This window comes from Periplaneta americana, chromosome 14, assembly GCF_040183065.1.
Source record: "Periplaneta americana isolate PAMFEO1 chromosome 14, P.americana_PAMFEO1_priV1, whole genome shotgun sequence".
NCBI lineage: Eukaryota > Metazoa > Arthropoda > Insecta > Blattodea > Blattidae > Periplaneta > Periplaneta americana.
The window spans coordinates 155,484,642-155,509,028 of record NC_091130.1 but is presented as its reverse complement, the minus strand read 5'-3'; the positions used below and the strand labels follow the sequence as shown (position 1 = coordinate 155,509,028).

The 24,387-nt window shown below is 35.6% G+C and overlaps 1 protein-coding gene across 2 annotated transcripts; it reads left to right on the top strand.

Annotated features, from left to right (window-relative positions):
• The first annotated feature begins 94 nt into the window (after positions 1 to 94).
• On the top strand, positions 95 to 23,892 carry LBR (lamin B receptor). Of its 2 annotated transcripts, none has more exons than XM_069846425.1 (11): positions 95 to 230; positions 4,482 to 4,548; positions 7,186 to 7,600; positions 7,722 to 7,846; positions 9,834 to 10,034; positions 11,970 to 12,150; positions 12,862 to 13,157; positions 15,468 to 15,706; positions 20,252 to 20,379; positions 21,772 to 21,894; positions 22,972 to 23,892. In XM_069846425.1, the coding sequence occupies exons 2-11, from the start codon at positions 4,546 to 4,548 to the stop codon at positions 23,130 to 23,132; spliced, it is 1,872 nt and encodes a 623-aa protein (XP_069702526.1). In that variant the 5' UTR covers positions 95 to 230; positions 4,482 to 4,545; the 3' UTR covers positions 23,133 to 23,892. The 2 variants fall into 2 exon arrangements, with proteins under 2 accessions (XP_069702526.1, XP_069702525.1); XM_069846424.1 differs by having other exon boundaries at positions 7,183 to 7,600.
• The last annotated feature ends 495 nt before the right edge of the window (positions 23,893 to 24,387 follow it).

The window sequence follows — 24,387 nt, the reverse complement described above, 5'->3', positions numbered from 1 at the left end:
TTAATGAATACTTATAATGTAACGAATAAAAAAAAACAAAGCCAAACAAGCTTTTCGTTTGAAGTTGATATAATTATAGCAATTTCCGGGCAAATCTGTTTTATAACAACAACCAATAAAATTTGAGGATTGATTGTCATTAACCAATGATATTCAATGACACATTTCGATTTGGTAGAAAGGCGTCTGTTTGGATGAAGTTCGTGTTCTGAACACAAATTTGTTTTGAGGTAAAGTATATATGAGATTATCAACTAGAATTAAAATTAAATATGAGATAACCTGTACATGCACATCATATGCCATTTGAGATTTAACTAAATTACGTGTTTTTATATATATGTTGTAATATTAGGGCATTAATATTTTAACTATAGTTTTGTCATGGTTCATTTCTCATTGCAGTTGTGTTTAATGATTACAACTAGCGTATGGAAACCGTGTATTAAATTATTTGCTGTTCCACATTTATGTAACATAAATGTACTTCCAGAATGAATACACATTGACGTATTCTCAAGTCAAAGGTTATTGTCCAGAAATGACCAGTGGTGCCAATGACCGTTACCTCTACCTCTGGTGTGCCAGCTCAAGAAAAGCCTAGATCATAGAAGTATAATTCTATGATCTAGGAGGAAAGGCTGGAAATTATTTGAAAGCGATTCTGGTAATGAAGTTGACTAAAATGTACGGATCCTCGTCCCAGAACCTTTATAATCTGTACATATATAAAATTATGTCATTTAAGAAAGATAAGTCTGATTAGTGTAATATGTAGCTAATTGGCAGTGCAATAGAGGGAGAAAAGAACAGGCCACCCTACCCCATTACCTCCTGGCCTAGTTGCCTTATATGTGGTGCCTATTTGGTATCACATATGAGGTTCAGACCTGTCTTCGGACTAAACAAACAAAACCAATATATGGTACATAGGTTGAATGGTCCACTATACTTAGGAATGCAGCGTAAGCCTACTTATGCACAAAGACTGCAAATTAAAAATAATTAAAATACATGTTTTTATTGATGGCACAAGAGTAGATAAATAAATAAGTACATAAAAAAAGTTATGGTCCCTGGACCAAGAGTAATTCAATTTAGTAATGTCATATGTACTCACGCGGTATTGTGAAGTTACATTAACATACCAGTGCATTATCAAGAGTGATACAGTAGTTTTGTAGCTTATGGAATTATAATTCTTCAGAAGAACTACATCAAAGGAGGCACAATTTTTCAGAATATTGAGACTTAAAATTTGAACCATTTAACTGAAATTGTGATGAAGTAACTTTAGTGAGGTAACCTAAATCGTGAAATTATTGTAGTAGCCTATACAAGTGATTGTTGGATTTATGCCCTTTAGAACTCTTATGCATTTGGATGAAATTGTAGGAACGCCCGTCGATATCCCTTCCCCAGTCACTATTAGGTGCTTCGGAAAAAGGGAGTGAGTGAATGAGCTGGGACAAAAGGTAAGAAAAAGTAATCAAAATCTGTCTTGGGTTGATGGGGACGTGAACCACTGCTGGTGTAGTTATTGGATATTAAACACCGCTTCAGTCACACAGCTACGAGAACTGATAGGAAAAAGTACTAATCGAAATCTTGAGTGTTTTGGTGGGAAGAATGTGAGGTGGGAGAGGAACTGAAATACAAGTTACCTGGTTGAGGTTTTTTCCGGGGTTTTCCCTCAACCCAATATGAGCAAATGCTGGGTAATTTTCGGTGCTGGACCCCGGACTCATTTCACCGGCATTATTACCTTCACCTCATTCAGACGCTAAATAACCTAAGATGTTGATAAAGCGTCGTAAAATAACCTATTAAAAAACATGGCTAGGATAATTTTTTGTAACTGGTATCAGCAATCAGTCCATGATGGTTTAGTAGACCTCACTTTAGTATTTGTCAGCGACAAGTCATTGTTCCACTTCTGTGGCTATGTAAAAAAACAAAACAATAGATATTAGAGCACTGGAAACACACATAATATTTTGGAACTGCTGTTACATGATCAGAAGACCCTGTGCAATATCAGGAAGGAGAATAATAGGCCCAATCTTTTTTGAGGAGACTATAAACTGTGAGTGGTATGTACTATTGATTCTGCAGCCATTCTTTGCCAATTTCACAGTTGAGGAAAAAGACTATCCATATTTTATGCAGGACAATGGGACGGCACATACTGTGAATGTTTCAATGCAAGAACTGCCAATATTTTCGAGTGCATTGTGAGAAGTGGTTTGTAGTCTCTGCAATTCCCCAACCTAAATTCATGTGAATTTTATTTGTGGGGTAAATTAAAGAGTGTATCGTACACATACCTTGGATGAATTGAAGGAAAACATCTGACAAGCAATATGGAACATAAGTGAAAATGAACTACAGAAAGTGCCCAGAATGTGCTAAAGCAATGTCAAATATATTTGAATGCCGAAGGTCACCATTTCCAGCAATTACTACAATAAGATAACCCTTTTATTTCAGTGTTATGAATTTTATTTTGCCATTAATTATGGTCACCATTTGGCGGGAGATGTGCGACCCGTATAGTATGCAGAGACCGCACGGCCACTGGTAGTGAGTGGACATCTTGGCTTGAATGCTCTGTAGATGAAGAAAGGGGCAAATCGCAATATAGCGAACGTAGAAGCTCCGCCCACGACCCCTTCCACTTTTCCCCTACTAGCTCATCAGACACACTACGTGATAGGCTAGTGTTGTGTCGAATACACATTTCATGTGGCTGGGGATAGCTTCCCCTACTGGCGTTCGCTATATTGCGATTTATCCGAAGAAAGAATAATGCTGAAACTGATCAAGAAGAGAAAAATAAACTGGCTGAGAAGAAATTGCCTACTGAAGAATGTGCTGAATGGAATGGTGAACAGGAGAAAAGACTGAGGCAGAAGAAGATATCAGATGATAGACAACATTAAGATATATGGATCATATGCGGAAACTAAGGGAGAGACATAAAATAGGAAAGATTGGAGAATACTGGGTTTGCAATGAAAGACCACTTGATTAAATATTAAGCACAGGAACGCCATTTCTTAGCACTTTGTAAAATGAATCCGATAATGTAGAAATGAAAAGAAACAGCTGCAGCAATCCAGGGTAATGTGTATTTAAAGAGTTTTGCCACAAATTTGTTCCACAATAAGGTAATAACAAGGGACCAAGCGGTATTTACAAGGTTAGTGGGCTAGTTGAGGGATATCTAAGTGACGTGTGGCCGAGGATCTTAAATCATTGAAATCTTTTCACATATTCCTAGGAGTTGTTTCCTTATATTTTCTACGAGATATACAATACAGCGGTCCACACCAGTGGAGTAACGGTCAGCGCGTCTGGCCGCGAAACCAGGTGGCCCGGGTTCGAATCCCGGTCGGGGTAAGTTACCTGGTTGAGGTTTTTTCCGGGGTTTTCCCTCAACCCAATACAAGCAAATGCTGGGCAACTTTCGGTGCTGGACCCCGGACTCATTTCACCGGCATTATTGCCTTCATTTCATTCAGATGCCAAATAATCTAGATGTTGATACAGCGTCGTAAAATAACCCAATAAAATAAAAAATATATACAATACAGCTAAGTTATCCAAGTGATTTCGCAGTGTAAGTTTACTGCGAAATGAAGTTCCTGTACTTATCTTTTGGTTAGCCTTTGACAATATCACAAAGCGAGCTTCACATTAATGTGATACTGTGAGTATGTTGTGGACATGAGGTCAACGATATCAGTGGTAAGTTAGTGAGAGGGGAACAGGTATGAGCATGAGGTCTATCATGTCGAGAGGGATGACACCACTAGTAGTGAGTGCCCTGTCACTGTAACTGCTATTTACACTTTTAAGATAAATTTCAGTTATAATATTCAATATAATAGTGATTAGGTATGCATGCATACATACATACATACATACATACATACATACATATGTGTTCTGTACGTCACTAAATCTTAAGTTATTACTAGAGCTAGGATTCGTATGTAGTAATAGCTAATATTTTTAATTGGTATAGTTTATAAACATGCAAGCCATGCGCCCCACTCCTTGTACTTGTCATTCTTGTCATTCAGTACTTCCATTAGTTAGCACTAAGGGTCTTTAATCCTCTTAACCACCACTTACAAAACAGCGGGGGTTTAAAAGCTGCATTGTCTAGTCCTTGTGACTTTTCTTGCATTTCGAGTCTTGTCAACCAGGCTTAAAACCTTCTTAACCGGCATCACATCGACTCAACTATACTCAGCGTCATTTCTTAACTCATACTACATATAAATCCTAGCTCTAGTTATTATCACCAGAAGTGGAGTTAGGTCAGGTCTGTTTCTTTGTGTGGGTGAATGGGCCTCCTCAACAAGTGTAGGCCTACAGTTTTTTAAAACAAGATTGGACTTATCAGTTTTTATGTTTTCTTGGGAGATGGATAATTTTCTATTGATTTTTTCTTTCTTTTTTTTTTTTTGCAGTACTGTATTATTTTGAAGTCCGAAGATTCAGCTTATTTAAACAGAGCTGTAGCGAAGACATATAATGGTATGTATATGTAACATTAGGTATAGGAAATATTTTTGAACATTTATTTTTGATTAACTCTTTTATAAATGTAGGATATTTCTAGATGTTACAGATGGATGTTTTCTCTGGCTTTCTTTCAATGTCATAACTGAATCTAAAGTTTTTATCATTAAAATTATGTGTGTATGTGTATATATATAAATTTCATGCAGTATTTAGGCCTGAATAATGTCCTAATTTTTCTAGGTACTATATGTTAGTGGGTTAATTAATGTCTGTCCACTGTCAGTATAGTATCTTGTGTTTTCTTAGATGAAAGTCTATTGTTATGCTGAATCTGTCGCAGAAGTCCCAACCATATACGTATGTGATTGCTGCATGTTGGGAAGGAGGGAAAGCTTGTGTTGAAACTTCAATATTTGAGAGACAGAGTAAACATAATTGTCACTAAGGTTCGAAAAACATTTCCCCGAGTAGTAAATGTGTTGTGTAATATATGAACTGTAAGATTACTAATAAATATATAAAATTTAGATTCTTTTTATGTATTGCTATAAAAAAGTACAGACCAATATTTCGTACTTTCATTATAGCCCGAGTAAACTTCAGAATATAAACATTTATTTATGTTTAAACGAATTAAGTCTTCAAATCACTGGCACAGTAATATTTGTGTTGGGAAATTGTATAAACATTTTTTGTCAATTTGCCATTACGTCATTTCTATACATAAACCTTGCTCATAAGGTAGCTGCTTACCTAAACTTACACACTGCTAGCTCACAGTACTGTGTAATGTAATAATTAACACCTATAATAAGTGAAATAAGAACGGCACTTAAAATAAAAATATCAAAACTAGAGAGAACATCCACAGGGAATGCCGAAATTACAATAGTACTTGTTGTCACAAAATTACCCAACAAATTTCTTTAAGTTTTAAAATGAAAAAATTGAGTCCTGTCCAAGACTGCTATATAAACTATATAGAACTCACTTGTCAGCATTCATATATGTACTGTTTGTATGTTTCATGAAACATTTCATTTTTCATGTATTGTGTAATAGAGAAACATAGATTGGCAGTCCATGTACATACATTTTAAAGATGATTTACATGAAAAGATGCTGTACTATAGTTAGGGTTACCAGATTGAAAAAATGAAAAGCAGGGCATGATAATGTGACATGAGATGTGAAGCTTATTCTCAATATTTTATGTAATAAGATAAATTGTTAGTTTCAGTATACAATAAAATTGATACAAAGTGTTAGTAATGACTAATTAAATTAACTTTTTAAGTCTGCGTATTATAAATAAACTACCTTGTTTTATTTCCGATTTGTTTGAGCATGAATTGTTGTCATTTACATCTAGGAATTACTTGTGGAAATTCATACAACATAGATGTCTCAAATTAAATCTTACAAACTTAATTCCTCTAAGAATTTACGAGAGAGAAAAGCAGGACATTTTCTTGTTTTTTTTTTTTTTTTACAATTTTTAGCCAGATTCAGGAATTAAACCTAAAAATCAGGACATATCCGGTGAAATCCAGACATCCAGCAACCCTCACGATATAGTATTTCGTCATTGATGTTCAGTGGAATATGTTCATATAGTCATTCACAGTTTGATAAACTCATAACAACAATTGCTTTCACAATGGAATAGTATGGTATTTGCAGGGAGAGGGTTTCAGTTAATGACTCCAGCACTTCAATCCTTCAGGATCATTTGTGTTGCCCCTTGCTTTAATTTTCCAACAATTCTAACCCCTTCAAGGGAGGTGTAATGTCTTTAAGGGAGACTTGCCAAAGATCGTTTAATTTTGGAAAGTGATTTCATCAGCCTTATGACATCTCCAACTTGAAGGGTCTGTGTGTAGTCCCCTCTTGTAGAGCCAAGTTGCCCTCGGGAAAACCTCAGTACTCAGTTTGACAGGAAGGTGCATAGGGGACATGGAGGTGGTTAGCACCATGCTCCAACTGTCTTTTACCCACCAGAAAGACCTGGCACTGAATTTGACACGAGGCTGAGTGAACCCCAGGGCTGTTCTGGAAGTTTAGCAATGAGAAAAACTCCTTCCTTTCAGTCCATAGCCAGTTGTTCTACCAATTGAGTTAGCCAGCTGCCTAAAAGACTATGATTTCAGATAATTTATTTGATATACTTAATATAGTGTGTGCATGTGTAAGTGTTCATGTAATTGTAATGTAGGATGATGATGATGATGGTGAGAAATGGAGAAGGGAAAACCCGGTGCGGCATGTAGCGTACTTCTGTCGAATAGCACCAAGGGAACTGCCAGGCTTAACATCCCCATCTGACGAACAAATCACTATCAACAGTGACATATGCCTTCTGTTCATATGCTCTGGGGAGAGATTTGGGATTTAACCCAGATATATTGGTGCACAATTTAGTGATTAGAAGTTGTGCAGTGCCATCTCTCCTAGTCCCGAGGTAAAAATTTTACATGAAAATTTCCGACCCCTCCGGGAATCGAACTTGGGCCGGCTAGTCTGGAGGCAGACCTGCTACCACAGAGCTAACTCAATATAGTAATTATTTCAGTCGCTGAGTAATAATATGTACTTCGAGAAAGTATGTGCCATTTTGTGATACACTTTCTTTCTCATTTTTTTAAGCAGCCAGAGAGAAACTTTCGGAGATCTCCTGCACGAGCTGCTGCCGCAGCTGCAGCAGTGGCAGTGGCTCAGAGTGCTGTGGCGACTCAACGATCTAGATCTCCAGCTCGTCGTTCTGAGAAGTCACCAGCCCGACGTACTGAAAAATCTCCAGCACGTCGCCCTGAGAAATCTCCAGCACGTCGCTCTGAAAAATCTCCAGCACGTCGCTCTGAGAAATCTCCAGCACGTCGTCCTGAAAAATCTCCAAACGTGTCTGAAAAATCTTCAAGTCGAGCAGCTAGAAAGCCTTCTCCTGGAAGGAAGACAGCAAGTCGGAGGAAATCTCCTGCTCGCAAACCAAAATCTCCTGCCAGAAGTTTTTCAGCGGCAGAAGTTACATCTACACAGAAAGAAGAAATAATTCATTACCCTCGAGGTAAGCTTTCAGAGTTGAACAGCAATGCATGCTTCGAGGTCCCCTACCCATGTAGTGTGGTGCATGTTGTGATGCTTGGAAGGAAGGAGACAAAGATAATCATATTCTTGTTTCTCCGTAGTTCTGAGTAACCATGACAGAGGAGACGGATTTGATTTTGATTTCCAACCACGAACAAGAGGATCCAGAGAATCTTCTGTTGCATCTTCTGTTGTACTCATAAGGAGAATTACAGCCAATAAGATGGTATGTATAACATTTACTTATGTTAGAATAACATGGCAGACACTGATATATGCAGGGTTAAAGTATTGTCTAAATCAGGTATAACACAATAATGTGAGTATGATCACTAGAAACCATCAATTCAAAATATCCACATTCAGGATGGCTACAAATCTTTACAGACGGATCACTCAGGCCACCTGAAGAAGGCACTGGAATTACATGGCCTGTTTTTTTTCAGTTTACCATAATGTTGATCCATTACAACAAATTTTGACGGAGAAATAACAGCTATCTATATAGCTTTACAGAATCTGTTATACAGAATAAATAAATTTCAGAAAGTTGTAATTATGTCAGAGTCACGAGCCGTCATACAAGCAGTAGCTGGGTCATCAACTTCAAAAAGTGTCAAAAATTATAACTCAGAGAGAGAGAGAGAGAAGAGATTTTTTTTTAATGTCCACTTTACTTGCGTGATTCGGGTTCTACATATTGCAGAGAGATGGCAGGACTGTGACTCATTTTCAAGTTGCACACCACTTTGGTGGGCCATGCTATGCATGATGTGTATCTGTGTGAAGAGTTATGTCATGTACTAGTGTGAGTTTATGTTTAATGGGCGAGTTTGTGTCACACTGATCATTTTTTATGTTTAAATTTCTCTACGCAATAATACCGAGAAAATTAAAAAGTGTAATTTAAATACAAATTATTGATTTTGATTTCAGAATAATGATACTTGATTTATTCTAATATAATTATATTTACTTGAATTGAATGTTAAATTTACACTCTTTTCATTGTCTTGATGGCACAGTATAATCCATATTCTTTAAATATTGCTGCTTTTTCGTTATTAAGAATTTTATTTATTTTTGTTACGGTAAGTATAGGTTTTGATTCAGGAGGAATAGGGGAAGAGAAAGAGAATAAAGGCGTCAACAAAATGATGTAGATACTCGAAATTACCAGATGATAAATGTGAATATTGAAAGTTATTTTATGCTCGACCATGCCGAAATGTAGTAATTATATACCTGGTAGCAGCCCTTTAATGCACCTCATTAAAGTACACCTATTCATTATAGTTCAGTTGTTCAACCAATGAGAAATCACCATTGTACCATTATAAGACCACAAGTATCGATTATTCTCGGATATGCAATCGAAAGCAATTAGCGAAACGTCACGGAGGCTGGAAATCCAATACTGTCGGAGAAGGTTATGTTCTGTTACTATAATAATTAGCCTTAATTTTAAATAATATTCAAATAAATTCAATTTGTCATCTCGTTTTTCAATTCTAAATCAATTTCGAGGTTATATCAAAATATATATATATTTTTTTAATCCAATGCCACCAGGTTGTCTTTTCGACATTTCTGGTCTTCTCTCCTGGCCGTGGCTTAGTTGTAACCCACTTCTGAGGTTGGGGCGCCTGGAAGGCGGAGTTACATTACCCCGATGATGTGATAGGATGATTATGATAATGTAGTGCCAGGAGAGGTCTTAAATCTAAACTTAACCTAAATTCCAGACTATGGACGAACACAGGAATAATCCCCTTTAAGGAAAAATTCCTGTGCTCTAACCGGGAATCGAACCCGGGACTTCATGAACTATAGCCAGAAGCTCTGACCACTAGACCATATATATCAATATAAATGTTCATGTTATTCTCTAGATTATATTAAGGTCAATGACATTCGTCCCTCGGAAAAAATCAATACTTTCGCGTCTGCGCATATATTACAATTTAGAAGGTCAGTTCCGCTCTTCACTTAGATAACCATAACAAGAATACTTAGGAATAATTTCAAGTTAGAAATATGGTCGAGCATAAAAAGTCGTATGAAACTTGTCTATAATGGTAATTAAGACGCTCGTATGAAAATTATGAAACTCGCTTGCGCTCGTTTCATAAACAAACATACTCGCGTCTTAATTACTACCATTATAGGCTCGTTGCATAATGTACTATTTTTTTATTTTGTTCATTTTTCAGTTTCAAGAGAAATTAGAAGAAACTAAAGAGATTGAACATCTGAAGGTAACTGAGGAAAGAGAGCTGGAATATCCAGAAAAGCAGCCCCCGTCAAAGTCAGAAAATGAAGACATCATTGAATTTGGTGGCCGATTTGGAATTTTAGTGTTACAATTTTTTTCACAAGCATCATTATTATTGACACATATATACTGTTCTAAGGTATGCAGAAGTATTTGTTCATTGTGTAGAATTTAGAAGTATGTTGAAAGCAATATTATATTTCAGATTATAAATCAGTCCTGATGAAGGAGGAAAAACCTATTTCTGACTACTGTAACTTTGCAGACATTGCTCAAAAGTAGTCAGACTAGGTAATTTGGTTTCAGAATTCCTTTTCAATTGTTCATTATAAGCTATAACTATATTTCCTTTGTAATAAATTAGTTTCTGTACTTTTTAATAATTCTTGCTTTGTTCTCGCGAATTGTATGGATCCTGTTTTCAAGTTTTTTTTTCTTAGTTTATGCTGCTTGTGCATAATGAAGAAGAAAATAGTAATATGCGTTACAAGAGCAGTATGTTGAAGTTTTCATGTTCGAGGAAAAGTTTGAAAAGGCGAAACGTAGTTGAGCTTTTTTAATTTCCGAGAATTGAAAGAAAACATACCCCTCGTGTATCGTACATTATTTTGTGTGAAGATCGTTTATTACATACCTGAAAGAGGAATTTCTAATTAGTTGCAATGAAATCTCCATCTTGGTTTCTGTTCAGTGACGGCAAATTTGTAAAACAAAAATATCTATCTTCAAAATTGTTGCTTTAAAACTCCAGCAAGCCGTGATATATGTCTGTCTCTTTTTCCCCCAGTCCATAAATGCGAACTTAAGACAAACGGTAAGGTTATGTAATGATTTATTTTTCATTTTAATATTTTAACAATATTATTTATATAACATATTGCAGTAATAACATCGGCATCCGGAATCTTGTTGATTTTTTCACAGCTTCCTTAATGTTACTTGCATCACGAATCCAGTAACTTTAGTGGAGTTGTAGAGTTTACTTAATTTTTGCAAATATTTAAAAACAATAATTAACAATGCAGTTTAGGTGAAATTGCAGTGGTAAGTTTCCAATTTATAATTATTACTATATTGAACATCTCTAAAAATAATATATTAGAAGCCTAAAGCAGTAAAATCAATATGTCACTTAAGCGGTAAGAAGAAGGAAATTGTTATGTGTGTTAGGTTGGGAATACTGAATGTGGAATTTTAGACTTACCGCGTATTGGTTTTGTGCGGAAACCAAGCAAATACGCACGATCTCGCACAAAAGGAATTTTCACTGCCTAGTTTCAGTGTGAGTCAGGTTGAACCAAATGGAAAAACATTTGTGCCTCACCATTCGAAGTTAGAAAATATTATGGTGAAATGTACTGTAAATAATAATTGACAATTAAATGATTATAATGTTCGTTATATAACACACATATTAGTACTAGTTATTTTAGCTTTTCCTTCTCATTTTATGTAAACCCTCTTGTAAGAAAAACTTCTATTAAGGAAAAGAAAAATAATCTCTTAGAGAGTCATTAAAAGGGGTTCTATTGTATATTTAAAACGTTATTAGATATAAGTATTTAATTAAAAGATGTTAAAAAATTTGGAGCCTAAGACAAAGCAATAATTTACACTCTTGTCACAGATAGTGATGACTGAAGCTTAAATTACTTCATGCCAGAATTCGGTAATTGAACTAAATATAACATATCACAGTCTACTATATACAGTCACGAAGCTTGAGTTTTGAGGGTGCTAGAAACAATAGACAGTGACAGTACTATTTTGCATTGCCTGTAATGAGGCGACATTAGCGATCCTAGTGGTGAGCAACTATCTAATGTTTGCATATTTACTATGTATTGAGCTTCGCGACTGTATATACTAGACTGTGATAATATCATAAAAAGCTTGTCATTCTTGGCACCAGAGTGCTCCATTGTTAGGATGAGACACGTTATGGTAAGCTGCTGAGACTGATGTAAATTTGAGGCACAACATGTCTTTGAACAAGTGATCAGGGCTGATGTAGATCACCCTCAGCTTTATTCTGTTATAATTTTAATGTTTGCTTGTAATTGTACTTTTGCAGGCAAATTATGGTATCAAAGATTTCAAAATCCCACTTGATTGGAGAGCATATTTTGACATTGAGGTGGCTGCATTGTTTTTGGGATATGTGTTGTTGCAATTTGTGTTATCCATTCTGCCTGTGGGGAAAGTTGTTGATGGACTACCTGATAAGCTAGGTAGACTGCAGTATCGTTGTAATGGTAAGTTATTTTTGTCTCTCTTTTCCTCTCTCCCTCCATCTTCTTTTAAATTATTTGTGTGTGTGTGCTGTGCACCATAGAATTATGATTATGTTACAAGTGAAGTTAAAAGTAAGGTAATAAAGCATAGATTAGTTTTCAGTTAGAAATAATTAACACCCTGTATATTGTGAACAGTTGGTTTCTGACCATTGGTATCCTATCTTTAATTGTTTAGTTGGGTGTCCTTTGCAACTCCTCGAAGTTTGTCGGTTGAATTTAGATTTATTATGTATACAATAAGCTAAGAACTTCAAGATGAACATCTGGCTGCGAAACCAGGTGGCCCAGGTTCGAATCCCAGTCGGAGCAAGTTACCTGGTTGAGGTTTTTTCCGGGGTTTTCCCTCAACCCAATACGAGCAAATGCTGGTAACTTTCGGTGCTGGACCCCGGACTCATTTCACCGGCATTATCACCTTCATTTCATTCAGATGCTAAATAACCTAGATGTTGATACAGCGTCGTAAAATAACCCAATAAAATAAAATTCAAGATGAACATGACTTGTCAATAAGTTATTTAATTAATGAATTACATGTTTTCTTTCTCAACTTTCTCCTGTTCTTTCCTTATTTGTAATGACATACAAATTGCATTGGTCACTATGATTCCTTTTGTTCTGGTTCAGTAATCTTGCATATTAACGATTTTTCGTGTTATTTCTTTACAGGTTTCCTGAATACCTTTATCACACTGGCCATATTTGCACTCCTCAAATACTTCGAGTTTCCTGTAACAATGATTGTGGACAAATATGTTCAATTTTTTGTTACTGGACTTATATTTGCTTATGTCCTGGCTGTGCTATTGTACGTGAGAGGTGGAAGAACCCATTTCATGGCTCAGAATGCATACGCTGTAACAGGAAGTCACATTTATGATTTCTGGATGGGCCGTGAGGTGAATCCTCAGATTGGACCTTTTGATATAAAATCTTCCTTGGTGAGAACTGGCGTCATAGGATTGGTAAGTTGCAATTCAAGAACTTGTCAATGATCAAGTATAATTAATTCATGGTATTATGTCGAGTTCTTGTTTATGATTCACTGTTTTCGAGATATGAGGCAATATTCGTTTTTTTTTCTGCATATTCCCAGTATCTCTTTTATTCATTCAAACATTTCTTTTGATTTTTGTTACCTCAGACTTATTTCAGTCTTGCAATTATAATTTTCTGAGGTGTGCTTTCTGTTTGAATGCTATAGATTATATGCAGAGGTGTAGAAATGGTGACAGTAGAAACTTTGAGAAACATTTGTACATAAAATTCATATTAAGATATATCTGCCAGCTGTTTTCTTGCACTTATGCTGTCAGTTCTATAGTTCAGATCAAAATCTCAAAATTCTGCTCATTTAAAGCACAAAAATCTTAAATCATGCTCTACATATCCACTTACATTAGGAAGTCAGGGAGAAAATGATTAATATTAATATCCCAGATAGCCACTATAAATACATACATTCACTCACTTCAAATGGTCTTGTTCATATTATACAATCACTAGCTTACAGTTTCACTGTAGTTTTCATTTCCTGTTATTAAGATGGTTGCTGTTTAATTTTCCTAGGATTTTGTGTTATGTTCTAAATGCTGAATCATTTTGGTTTTCCTTGCTAGTTTTGTTTCATTATAGCAGCCTCTATAATATTTTAATAGCTTTAAGTCAAGAACTAAGTAACTGAGATGCATTGGCATAACTAAAGTGTGTGGACTACTTACAAGAACCAATTGGTGTCCTCTTAGAGAAACATGGGAACCATTTTAGCAAACCTTTCATGGGCCTCTTACAGTATTGTCCTCACTTTCTCAACTAGGCCTCTTTACAAAATTAGACAAATTCAAGTTTCCTGATATTCTAACATTATAATAAATACAGAATTATTGCTTCAAGAACATAGCATGCTATTGCTTATTCTTGGTACCGTACTATCAATTTCTGCAAATTAAACTATCCACCATGAAGGACGGAAAATAATTTTTCATGTGATTGGTGAATGCCTATGTGGCTCTGGACAATATAGACAGCATATTAATAGCAATTGCTATAATCCCGTGGATGAAAATCACATCAATAAACAATCTTCCTAGTTCCTTGAAGGAATTCAGCTGAGGCTGTTGTTGGCACAATCGGGGACAAATTTTGAGAAACAAAATGTAGTACTACATGAACTCCTTGAAAACCACGTGATGACCATTGTAGAAATGTAATCACAGAAATGCTTTAAATTGGCTCCAATGAAAGAGTAGTTAGGTAGGGCATCAAATAGCAAAGAGTAACTGAAAATACAGAAAAGTATCTGTAACTTATAGTCTCCTTTTATTATTTCATTCCTGTTAAACAGAATTAACAGCAAACTTTCAAACCAAAGTAACAAGAATATCTTGGATTTGAACAATTACTAATCGGTTAAAAATCAGGTCATTAAGACTTGCTTTATCTCATCCAACAACACCCTTTTTACATATCCCTTAAAACTCTCTCAACCCAACATAACCCATGCCACGGTAACAACCTCCAGACTTCCGGTGTAACCAAAGTCAACCCGAACCCAGTTGATCTCTCCAGATCAATTGATCCTCTCGTCTTAACCACCCGTATCAGGGCAGATCTCCAACTGGCCTCACATTCTGACCATACTCCACACAACGACCCACCTCCGCCTCCACCATCCAGGTGGGGGCCGAAGGCGATCGACGCATGCACACAGAAATAGTCAAAAACTGCTATACTAAAAGTAGCTTTGTAAACATATATATTCAGGAAAGATACCCAAATTTACATTCTGCCGGATTACAATATAAACCATCCAAACATACCGTTACAAAGTACAGCATTAATTTGTTTGTATTTATAGCAAAAATGATTTTAAAAATAGCATTTTATAGCATTAATTATTTGAAGAAATAGCATTCATTATCTAAAACCTGTCAAACGGAGCGTTGACTAGCCTCAGGAAGTTCACCAAGAAAAGAAAGAAATTTATGAACCAGCTATTGGGTACTTTAAAGAAAAATACTATCTTAAACACATAGATGTGAGTTTTTTTTTTATCGAGAAGAGTCAGTGAATTCAGTGTCCAGTGCTTGTTATTGAAAACCATTAAACTAACCATGTTTTGTGAAATACACTTTGTATATTATGTAGTCTGCATTAGTAGTAAGGATGTCTGCAGTAGAATAATAAGAGGGTTGCTGATTGTTCTTAATTTCGTAGCAAGTTGCACTACTATTTATGTACTTGTGAAGTAAATGAAGATTGTAATGTTGTGGCAGATTTTGGTGAATGTGGCGATAATAGCTAAAAGTCTGGAACAAAGTAGCGGGTATTCACCTACTCTCCTTCTTGCTGCTGGGCTTCAAATATGGTATTGTCTAGATCACATGTGGTTCGAGGAATGTTTTCTGGCCTCTTTCGAGGTTAGGTATGAAGGCACAGGTTACATGTTAACACTTGGCTACAACATGTTTCCTTACATTCCTACAATCATCACAAGATTCCTGCTTAACTACAGGTTTGTAGTGGTTGTGTATTTTTGTCTTTGTAATTTACTATATCGTATTTGTAGTAATGAAAGTAGTTTATTTGAATTATGCATATATAGTAAAACCTGTCAACAGAATTACAAGAAACTGGGAAAATTTTCCACTGAAGCCAGTTTTCAATGAACAGGTTACATCAGCTTCTTGTCTATGCGGATGACGTGAATATGTTAGGAGAAAATACACAAACGATTAGGGAAAACACGGAAATTTTACTTGAAGCAAGTAGAGCGATCGGTTTGGAAGTAAATCCCGAAAAGACAAAGTATATGATTATGTCTCGTGACCAGAATATTGTACGAAATGGAAATATAAAAATTGGAGATTTATCCTTCGAAGAGGTGGAAAAATTCAAATATCTTGGAGCAACAGTAACAAATATAAATGACACTCGGGAGGAAATTAAACGCAGAATAAATATGGGAAATGCGTGTTATTATTCGGTTGAGAAGCTCTTATCATCCAGTCTGCTGTCCAAAAATCTGAAAGTTAGAATTTATAAAACAGTTATATTACCGGTTCTTCTGTATGGTTGTGAAACTTGGACTCTCACTCTGAGAGAGGAACATAGGTTCAGGGTGTTTGAGAATAAGGTGCTAAGGAAAATATTTGGGGCTAAGCGGGATGAAGTTACAGGAGAATGGAGAAAGTTACACAACGCAGAACTGCACGCATTGTATTCTTCACCTGACATAATTAGGAACATTAAATCCAGACGTTTGAGATGGGCAGGGCATGTAGCACGTATGGGCGAATCCAGAAATGCATATAGAGTGTTAGTTGGGAGGTCGGAGGGAAAAAGACCTTTAGGGAGGCCGAGACGTAGATGGGAGGATAATATTAAAATGGATTTGAGGGAGGTGGGATATGATGATAGAGACTGGATTAATCTTGCTCAGGATAGGGACCAATGGCGGGCTTATGTGAGGGCAGCAATGAACCTTCGGGTTCCTTAAAAGCCATTTGTAAGTAAGTAATGTAATATTTCAACCCTAAAGTCACGGTGCCAGAAAATATTTCCATTTATTGAAGTTCAGTTTAAGGCAGGTTTTACTATATTTTCAAATGAAGTAGCTAGCCAAGTATGTGTCCGTACTATATGTTTGAGGCTATATAGTGTACTGACTGGCAAGATTATATACACCAATTTGGTATATTTGTAAATATTTTATCATTTACTTGCACTGTTAAGGCTAGTTTACACGACAACACTATACTCAGCGCATTTCGAACTTGTGGATCAAGGTCATGTACAAATGTACAAACCACGTACAAGTCACTGAACTAAACTATGAACAGAAGCACTGGTAATCCTGGCTGTCCCAGGTGACTTTAGTTGAGGTGAATGGTCCAGGATTGGGGTAAGCACACGTGACAAATGCAGTCCATTGCTTTACCTTGATACGCCAGTTTGAAATGCACTGACAATAGGTTTCACAACTAATTTCATGAAGGAAGTTCTTTACATGGAGACTTACGTATACTGTCGTTTCATGACAACTTTTGTACTTTTCTTCAGTGCTATTTATTTAAATGCTGGAGTAGCAGCAGATATGGGTGAAACTAGCACTGAGGTAGTTCCGGTGATTTCCAAAGTGAAAATCCTTAAATTTAAAAGGGATTTTTTTGCGGAGATGCAGTTGATCGTATATGCAAGGCATAATAAAAGCCTAAACTAACCAAACCTAACCTGTCACAGATTTGTATATACAAGATGTATAAGCAATGCTAGTTTAGCCCAGAGATATTATTACTGACCTTAAAAAATGAGAAAAGAAGAAAGAAAGAAGTCTGAACTAGGGCATGAATAAAGAGAAGATCACATTTAGGATGTTCTGCCACCGGCGTGGCTCAGTCGGTTAAGGCACTTGCCTGCCAGTCTGAAGTTGTGTTCGGGCGCAGGTTCGATCCCCGCTTGGGCTGATTACCTGGTTGGGTTTTTTCCGAGGTTTTTCCCAACTGTAAGGTGAATGCCAGGTAATCCATGGCGAATCCTCGGCCTCATCTCGCCAAATATCATCTCGCTATCACCAATCTCATCGACGCTAAATAACCTAGTAGTTGATACAGCGTCGTTAAATAACCAACTAAAAAAAAATTGTTCTGCAGCCTTATTGAAAGAGATAGTTGTAGAAGATCCCAAAAGTTATAATCATTTAAGAATGACTTTGGAATAGTTTGATTCTTTTTGCTTACTTTTAAAGTTTAGGTCATAGAAATCCCACAAACACGTTTGCACTGCATATAAATCAAATCACAGATAAGAACGTGTTTAACCTCGAAGCTACAAGTTTCGTTTCACGAAAAATTGGAACTAGCCGAAACTTTTTAGTGTCATAACTCAGTGTTACCACTACATTTCACATAAAAACCAGTTGCAAAACCTAGTGTCATCGTGTAATCTAACCTTTAGAGTGGCTTTTTTTTAATTGTTATTCTTTGAACCCTTCCCCCACTTATGTTTCGTTTAATACTTTGAATTTAATGAAAATAATTATATAATGTCTTGAAAAAATACTATTATCATTTTTTTGTTTGCATTTCTTCAGTGTGGGTATGGTCATGCATTTTTTCTCATTCTTTCTTATTCATGAATTCCTCCTGTATACTTTGTTTCTTTGAGTAGTTCTTTATTAGATTTTACTCTTGTCTAGATTTCAATGGGCCAGATAATACTTGTCAGATAGCACGGATTTGGTAGTTTGAGACTGTGCATGTATTCAGAATTTTTTTCAATATTCCCTTTACTCTTCAGGGCCATTATAAAAAATGGTTAAGTTCACTTGGTTTGGTCAAATCTTGTGTTTTCTAGAATTCGTAAGTCAGCTGATAGCTTCATTGCTAAGATAACAACATTACCTTTTCAAATAGAAGTAGTGCTTTATGACTCATTCATTCCCGCCAACGAACTATGCACCCATAAACTGGATATCATCACAGTCTACTATATACAGTCGCGAAGCTCAATATGTAGTAAAAATGCAAACATGGGTAGTTGCCCACCACTAGGATCACTACTATCGCCTCATCATCGCAGATCTCTCTCCTAGCAGATGACAAAATATGTTACACTTTCGTTGTGTTCTTTTGGAAAAATTAACACCTTCCTTCCATTATTGAAATATTACATGCATAAAGTTAATTTATTATTTTAATGTAATATATTACATTCCACCATAAACTCAAAGATACCTGCAAGAAATAGGTTAATATTATTTTTGTTTGTGCAAAACAAACTGAAATTTACTATAATAGCTTCACTCATTCAAGATTATAGCGATAATTAACTATGAAACCAATAAATATTAATTTGCATTTTCCTTTACAGCAATAATAATGGAAATGTGAATTAATGGAGTAACTTACGTGTACCGGTACTTGTAGTGTAGGCTTACGTAGTTAACAAAGTGGGATGAGGTTAAGCAATAATAATCACACCAGAATTGGAAATAAAACGTGATCAATAAGTTTTATTGTAACAGACTTTTTCTACGTCTCTAGTAAAGCAACAAATAAAAATAACAACAAAATTAACAGCTATAATTAAAAACATATCCTTCGAAAAAAAAAAAGTAGCCCTAAACAATAATAATCCCACCAGAATTGAAAATAAAACGTGATCAATAAATTTTATTGTAACAGACTTTTTCTACGTCTCTAGTAAAGCAACAAATAAAAATAACAACAAAATTAACAGCTATAATTAAAAACATATCCTTTGAAAAAAAAAAGTAGCCCTAAACAATAATAATCCCACCAGAATTGAAAATAAAACGTGATCAATAAATTTCATTAAAACAAACTTAATTTTTCTACGTCTCTAGTAAAATATTATTATTCCAATTATTGTATTTTAGCCATTAACATTTTCATTACAACCAATAACGAACATTTCACAAGCATCAATGTGAAATACGCAACGAGCTAGCACTCGATGGAAGTACGACATAGTCCAAAGTCGACCGTGGACAGTCTATTGTTTCTAGTTGCTAACTGCTTGGAGCGCTTTATCACGAGATTTGCAAAAAATCACCTCAAGCTTCGCGACTGTATATAGTAGACTGTGATATCATGTCAGGAGACTGCAGTGGAGGACTGGTTGACGATGTTGCTGGGTTTGATTTCCTGGCTCTCCTCAGGAGACAACATGTGTTTCTCCAGGTATTGATGCCAGATTTGGCTTAATCCTGGACAAACCAACAGAGTATGAAGTGATGTCTCAACATTTCCTCCGAGTTGGGTCTCTTTAAAGCCCATTATGTAGAGGCTTTTGTCAGGAGCGCTGAAACTCAACTTAAGTATCTCCTTTCTAAGGATAGTCAACTCTTAAATCCTCTTTAGTGTAGAAGCACATTCAGCTCAAAATTGATAAAACTTCGGCAAGACCATTAGCAGTATATGAGGCTTGAAGTACAAATAAGTGGAACTCCACAGAATTTAGTAAAATAATAATTGTTCATTAATTCTCATGCAAAAATTATTAATGTACAAATGTGTGTGTTCTGTTTATTTCATAGGTTGGAAATCCCACTCTATGCCTTGGCTGCTATTGTTGTAATCCACACCATTGGCTATGTTATTTACCGAGGTAGCAATTTGCAGAAAAATGAATTCAGGAAGAATCCACTGAATCCAGCTCTGGCCCGTAAGTACTGCAAGTATTTCTTTCCAGTATCTTAACCATAAGAATCTTTGAAATTAATCTTATTAATAGAAATGCTTCGAAACCAAGCGAGGTAGCTTACACAGTTATGTTTGAGATCCGCATTCAGAAGGTCCCGGGTTCAAACCCTGTGTCCAGACTGGGGTTTTTCATGGTTTCCCTCATTCACAAAGCCAAATGCCAGATTGGAAATTTACATATTATTATTCATCACCAACTTACTCATCAATATCATAAATATAACAAAATCTAAAATGAGTTACATGAACACAAACCATCTATAAAACATAGTAATAAAAACAGAAACTCAACAATAGTAAAAATGGTCTACTGGTATACGCGAAGATCTCCACACACGATATGATCACAGATGTTAGTGTGTATAAATAAACTTAATAGAAAGAAAAATAAAACAAGAGTCCACACCTGTGGAGTAACAGCAAGTCTGGTCGTGAAACCAGGTGGCCCGGGTTTGATTCCTGGTCAGGGCAAGTTACCTGGTTGAGGTTTTTTCCGGGGTTTTCCCTCAACCCTATACGAGCAAATGCTGGGTAACTTTCTGTGCTGGACTCCGGACTCACTTCACCGGCATTATCACCTTCATCTCATTCAGACGCTAAATAACCTAAGATGTTGATAAAGCGTCGTAAAATAACCTACTTAAAAGCAAGGTGCTTCGAATTTTTGTACAACTTAACACAAGTATTAATCTTCATTATGAATCTGCAGACTTCCAAAACTTGTTTAAAGTTTAGAATAGATGGAAAAATTATAATACAGAATTCAGTATTTTCGTTATTTAAGCAAATAATACGAGGTACCAATTCATAAGCCTCAAATCCTGTTTTAATAACAACAGATATTATGTTTGTGTCATTTGTAGGTTCGGATTTTTTATGTAAGATTTGTACATTGAAAACTGCTATTACATTTTTTTTTTTTTTTTACTACAGATAGAAGTGATCAATTCCTGATATAAAAAAATAGCAAGCTATAAAAAATATAATCGTGTGTTTTTCTGAGTATAAGAAATGTTGCCATAAGAAACCCGTGTATAAAAACAATGAAGAAATTACTTAATCATTGGGCCATGTTCAGAAATTAGCAGGGTTTGATAATTTGTATAACAAGTGAACAGGCTTTGGCTTAATCATAAATGATGTTCTCTTGTTTTACAAATTGTGAAAGCCTGCTAATTTCTAAACATGGTCCACCGATTAAGTTATTTCTTCATTGTTTTTATATATAGGTTTGTCCAGTTCCTAGAAAAACACACTGTATAATATAGTCCTTCATATTTTTAAGACAAATTATATGCAGTTGTGGATACACTGAAATGGAATATTTATATGTTTTAATTTTATGTGGTTACAGACTTGGAAACCATCCCCACCCAGCGTGGGAGGAAAATTTTGGTTTCTGGCTGGTGGGGATGGGTGCGACATCCTAATTATCTTGGAGACATCATAATGCATTGGACGTGGGCCAGTTGTTGTGGTATGTATGTTAATTATACATTCTGGAGCAGAGTGCTGCATTGGAGTTAAATCACTCGCTTGAACTCGGTCGAGTGCCGCACCCTCGAGTGAGATACGATCAGTCGTGATACGCTCATAATAAATAGAAGCACAGTACAAGGTCATCTCACCGATATGTCTTATCTTGTATGGAAGGCGACAGATAAGATACACATATGTTTTGCTCACACGGTAAAAATAAGGCTTTATTTTCTGCGTTTATGACAAACGTTTAATGGAACAGTCAATGGAACGTACCAAAACAGGAACATGAAGTTATAAATAAAATAGTATGAAAAACTTCGATATACAGTTATTATTGCTAATTAATAATTATTCAGTATTTGATTTACATAGTGTTCCGCCTATATACTGCGACAATGTAGAAACATTTTACAAAATATTGATATAGCAGTAGGTTAATAACAATATTAGTACAGAGATAACGTCACAGAAAATATAATAAAACGAATAATCATGCTTCACAACTGTTACAGACGCAAAGATTGATACACAATTATTAGAGATTATTATTATTATTATTATTATTATTATTATTATTATTATTATTGGAAAACTTGATACAGTTCTTGCATTATCGTGATGTGATCTGCCTTTATAATAATTACATTTACATCCAATAACATCTATCAGATGTGGAAAAAACAAAATCACTCGTGTGGGGGGAAAAAAACATTTACCTACAACATCTATATTACATTTTAAAGCAAGTTTTGTAGTTATACTATTGAGAGGTTAGTTAAACACTGCAAAGTTTTGAAATGATAAACATCTATGATGTTATACACAGTTCATCTCTGTAACAAGAACGAATGTCTAACGCTCGGCTTATACCGTTCGAGGATTTATCGCTCGTGACAATTTTACTCATCATGCATGTGCGCTACCTATCGGATTATGCTATGAACTACTTGGCGCTCGAGCGAAAACGTCCAATGCAGACCTCTGTTGTGGAGCTTCTTATATTTATGGATACAGTCCAATAAAGTTTTAAGTACTCAACAGGATTTTAATAAAACTGTTCCCTCTCTTCCAGGTATTGCCCATCCCCTGCCATATATAGTGCCATTGTTTGTCACATTGTTGCTTCTTCATAGAGCTAAAAGAGACGACGCACGTTGTAAACAACGTTACAATGCAGCTTGGGAGCGGTACAGCAACCGTGTTCAGTATCATGTTATACCTAGAGTGTTCTAACCATTAAGAAGCACATTTTGAAATGCTCAAATCATGACAGGTCGTTCTGGTTAGGATCTTGATCTCAGTAGGAGAATAATCTGCATTTTGTTTTTTCTACAGAAAGATTGTATTAAAACAAAATGAATATATGATCATAAAATCAGTAAGAATTTTATATAATTTAAGATGACTTTATTAGAGTACAATTTATGATAAATATTTTATGTAATGTAGTTTAAAGAAAATTAGAATGAATGTGCAATGTCCTGACCAGATGTTAGCCAGCCATGCTGTATAGACTACAAAGCTTATTTTAGGTTTTTTTTTCGTGTTTGAATTTGTTTACATTTTTCTTAAATCCAATGCAGTGTGAAATATATTCCTCGGGAATGTCTATGATTTATGTGGAGATTTTGTCCAAAGTATGACCGTCCGGATTGTTGCCTTAAATTGTGAATAAGAGAAGTTTAAATTTTATATGAATTGCATTAATATTTGTAATTTTATATGATGATTCTCCATGTGTTTGTTGGATACTACTTGGTAGTCCATGGTGTGTGTGTACTTTTAGATTTACAAACATTATTTCCGGCATCACTCAAACTGTGCCATACAGTTCTTTCATAAACCATACATGTTGCTTGTAAATATTCACTTTCATTTGCACATTTCTTATACGTATTTACTACACATGATCCTTAAATTTCAGCATATCTCTTGTCTCACATGTAAACTTTCAATGTATATTTTTATTTCTAAATAAATTACGTTTTATGAATACACTACCAAATCTGCAATCATGATTGTTGATTTGAAAACGATTATTTGATCAACAGTAACTGTTTAGTTAAACTTCATGAGTAGAAAAGAGTGAACCAAAGAATATGATCCACTTAGAAGCAGTTTGTGTTGCTAATCTACTAATCTTGCTGCATTAAGAATATCAGTGTATTCCGAATCTCACCGGTGAGCAATCCGATGGCATCACGGTGTTCCGAATTCCACCGATGACGTCATTGATGCTCCACTGGTGTCGCACCGGTGCCATCAACTTGCAGAGGTGGTGGCAGTCTCCATCAGCCCCCATCAGTGAATCTGATTGGTTCTTGTATAGGGCGGGAATTAGCTGACGAATAACATCGTGCACTGTTGTGTCATGTGTCTGCTGTATTGTTTGTAATGAGTACAACGTAAAAACAATATGTTAATGGCTTATGAGCGAACATGTCAATGGACCAGTTATTACTACCGGTTCAAGAAATAAATTGTTTAT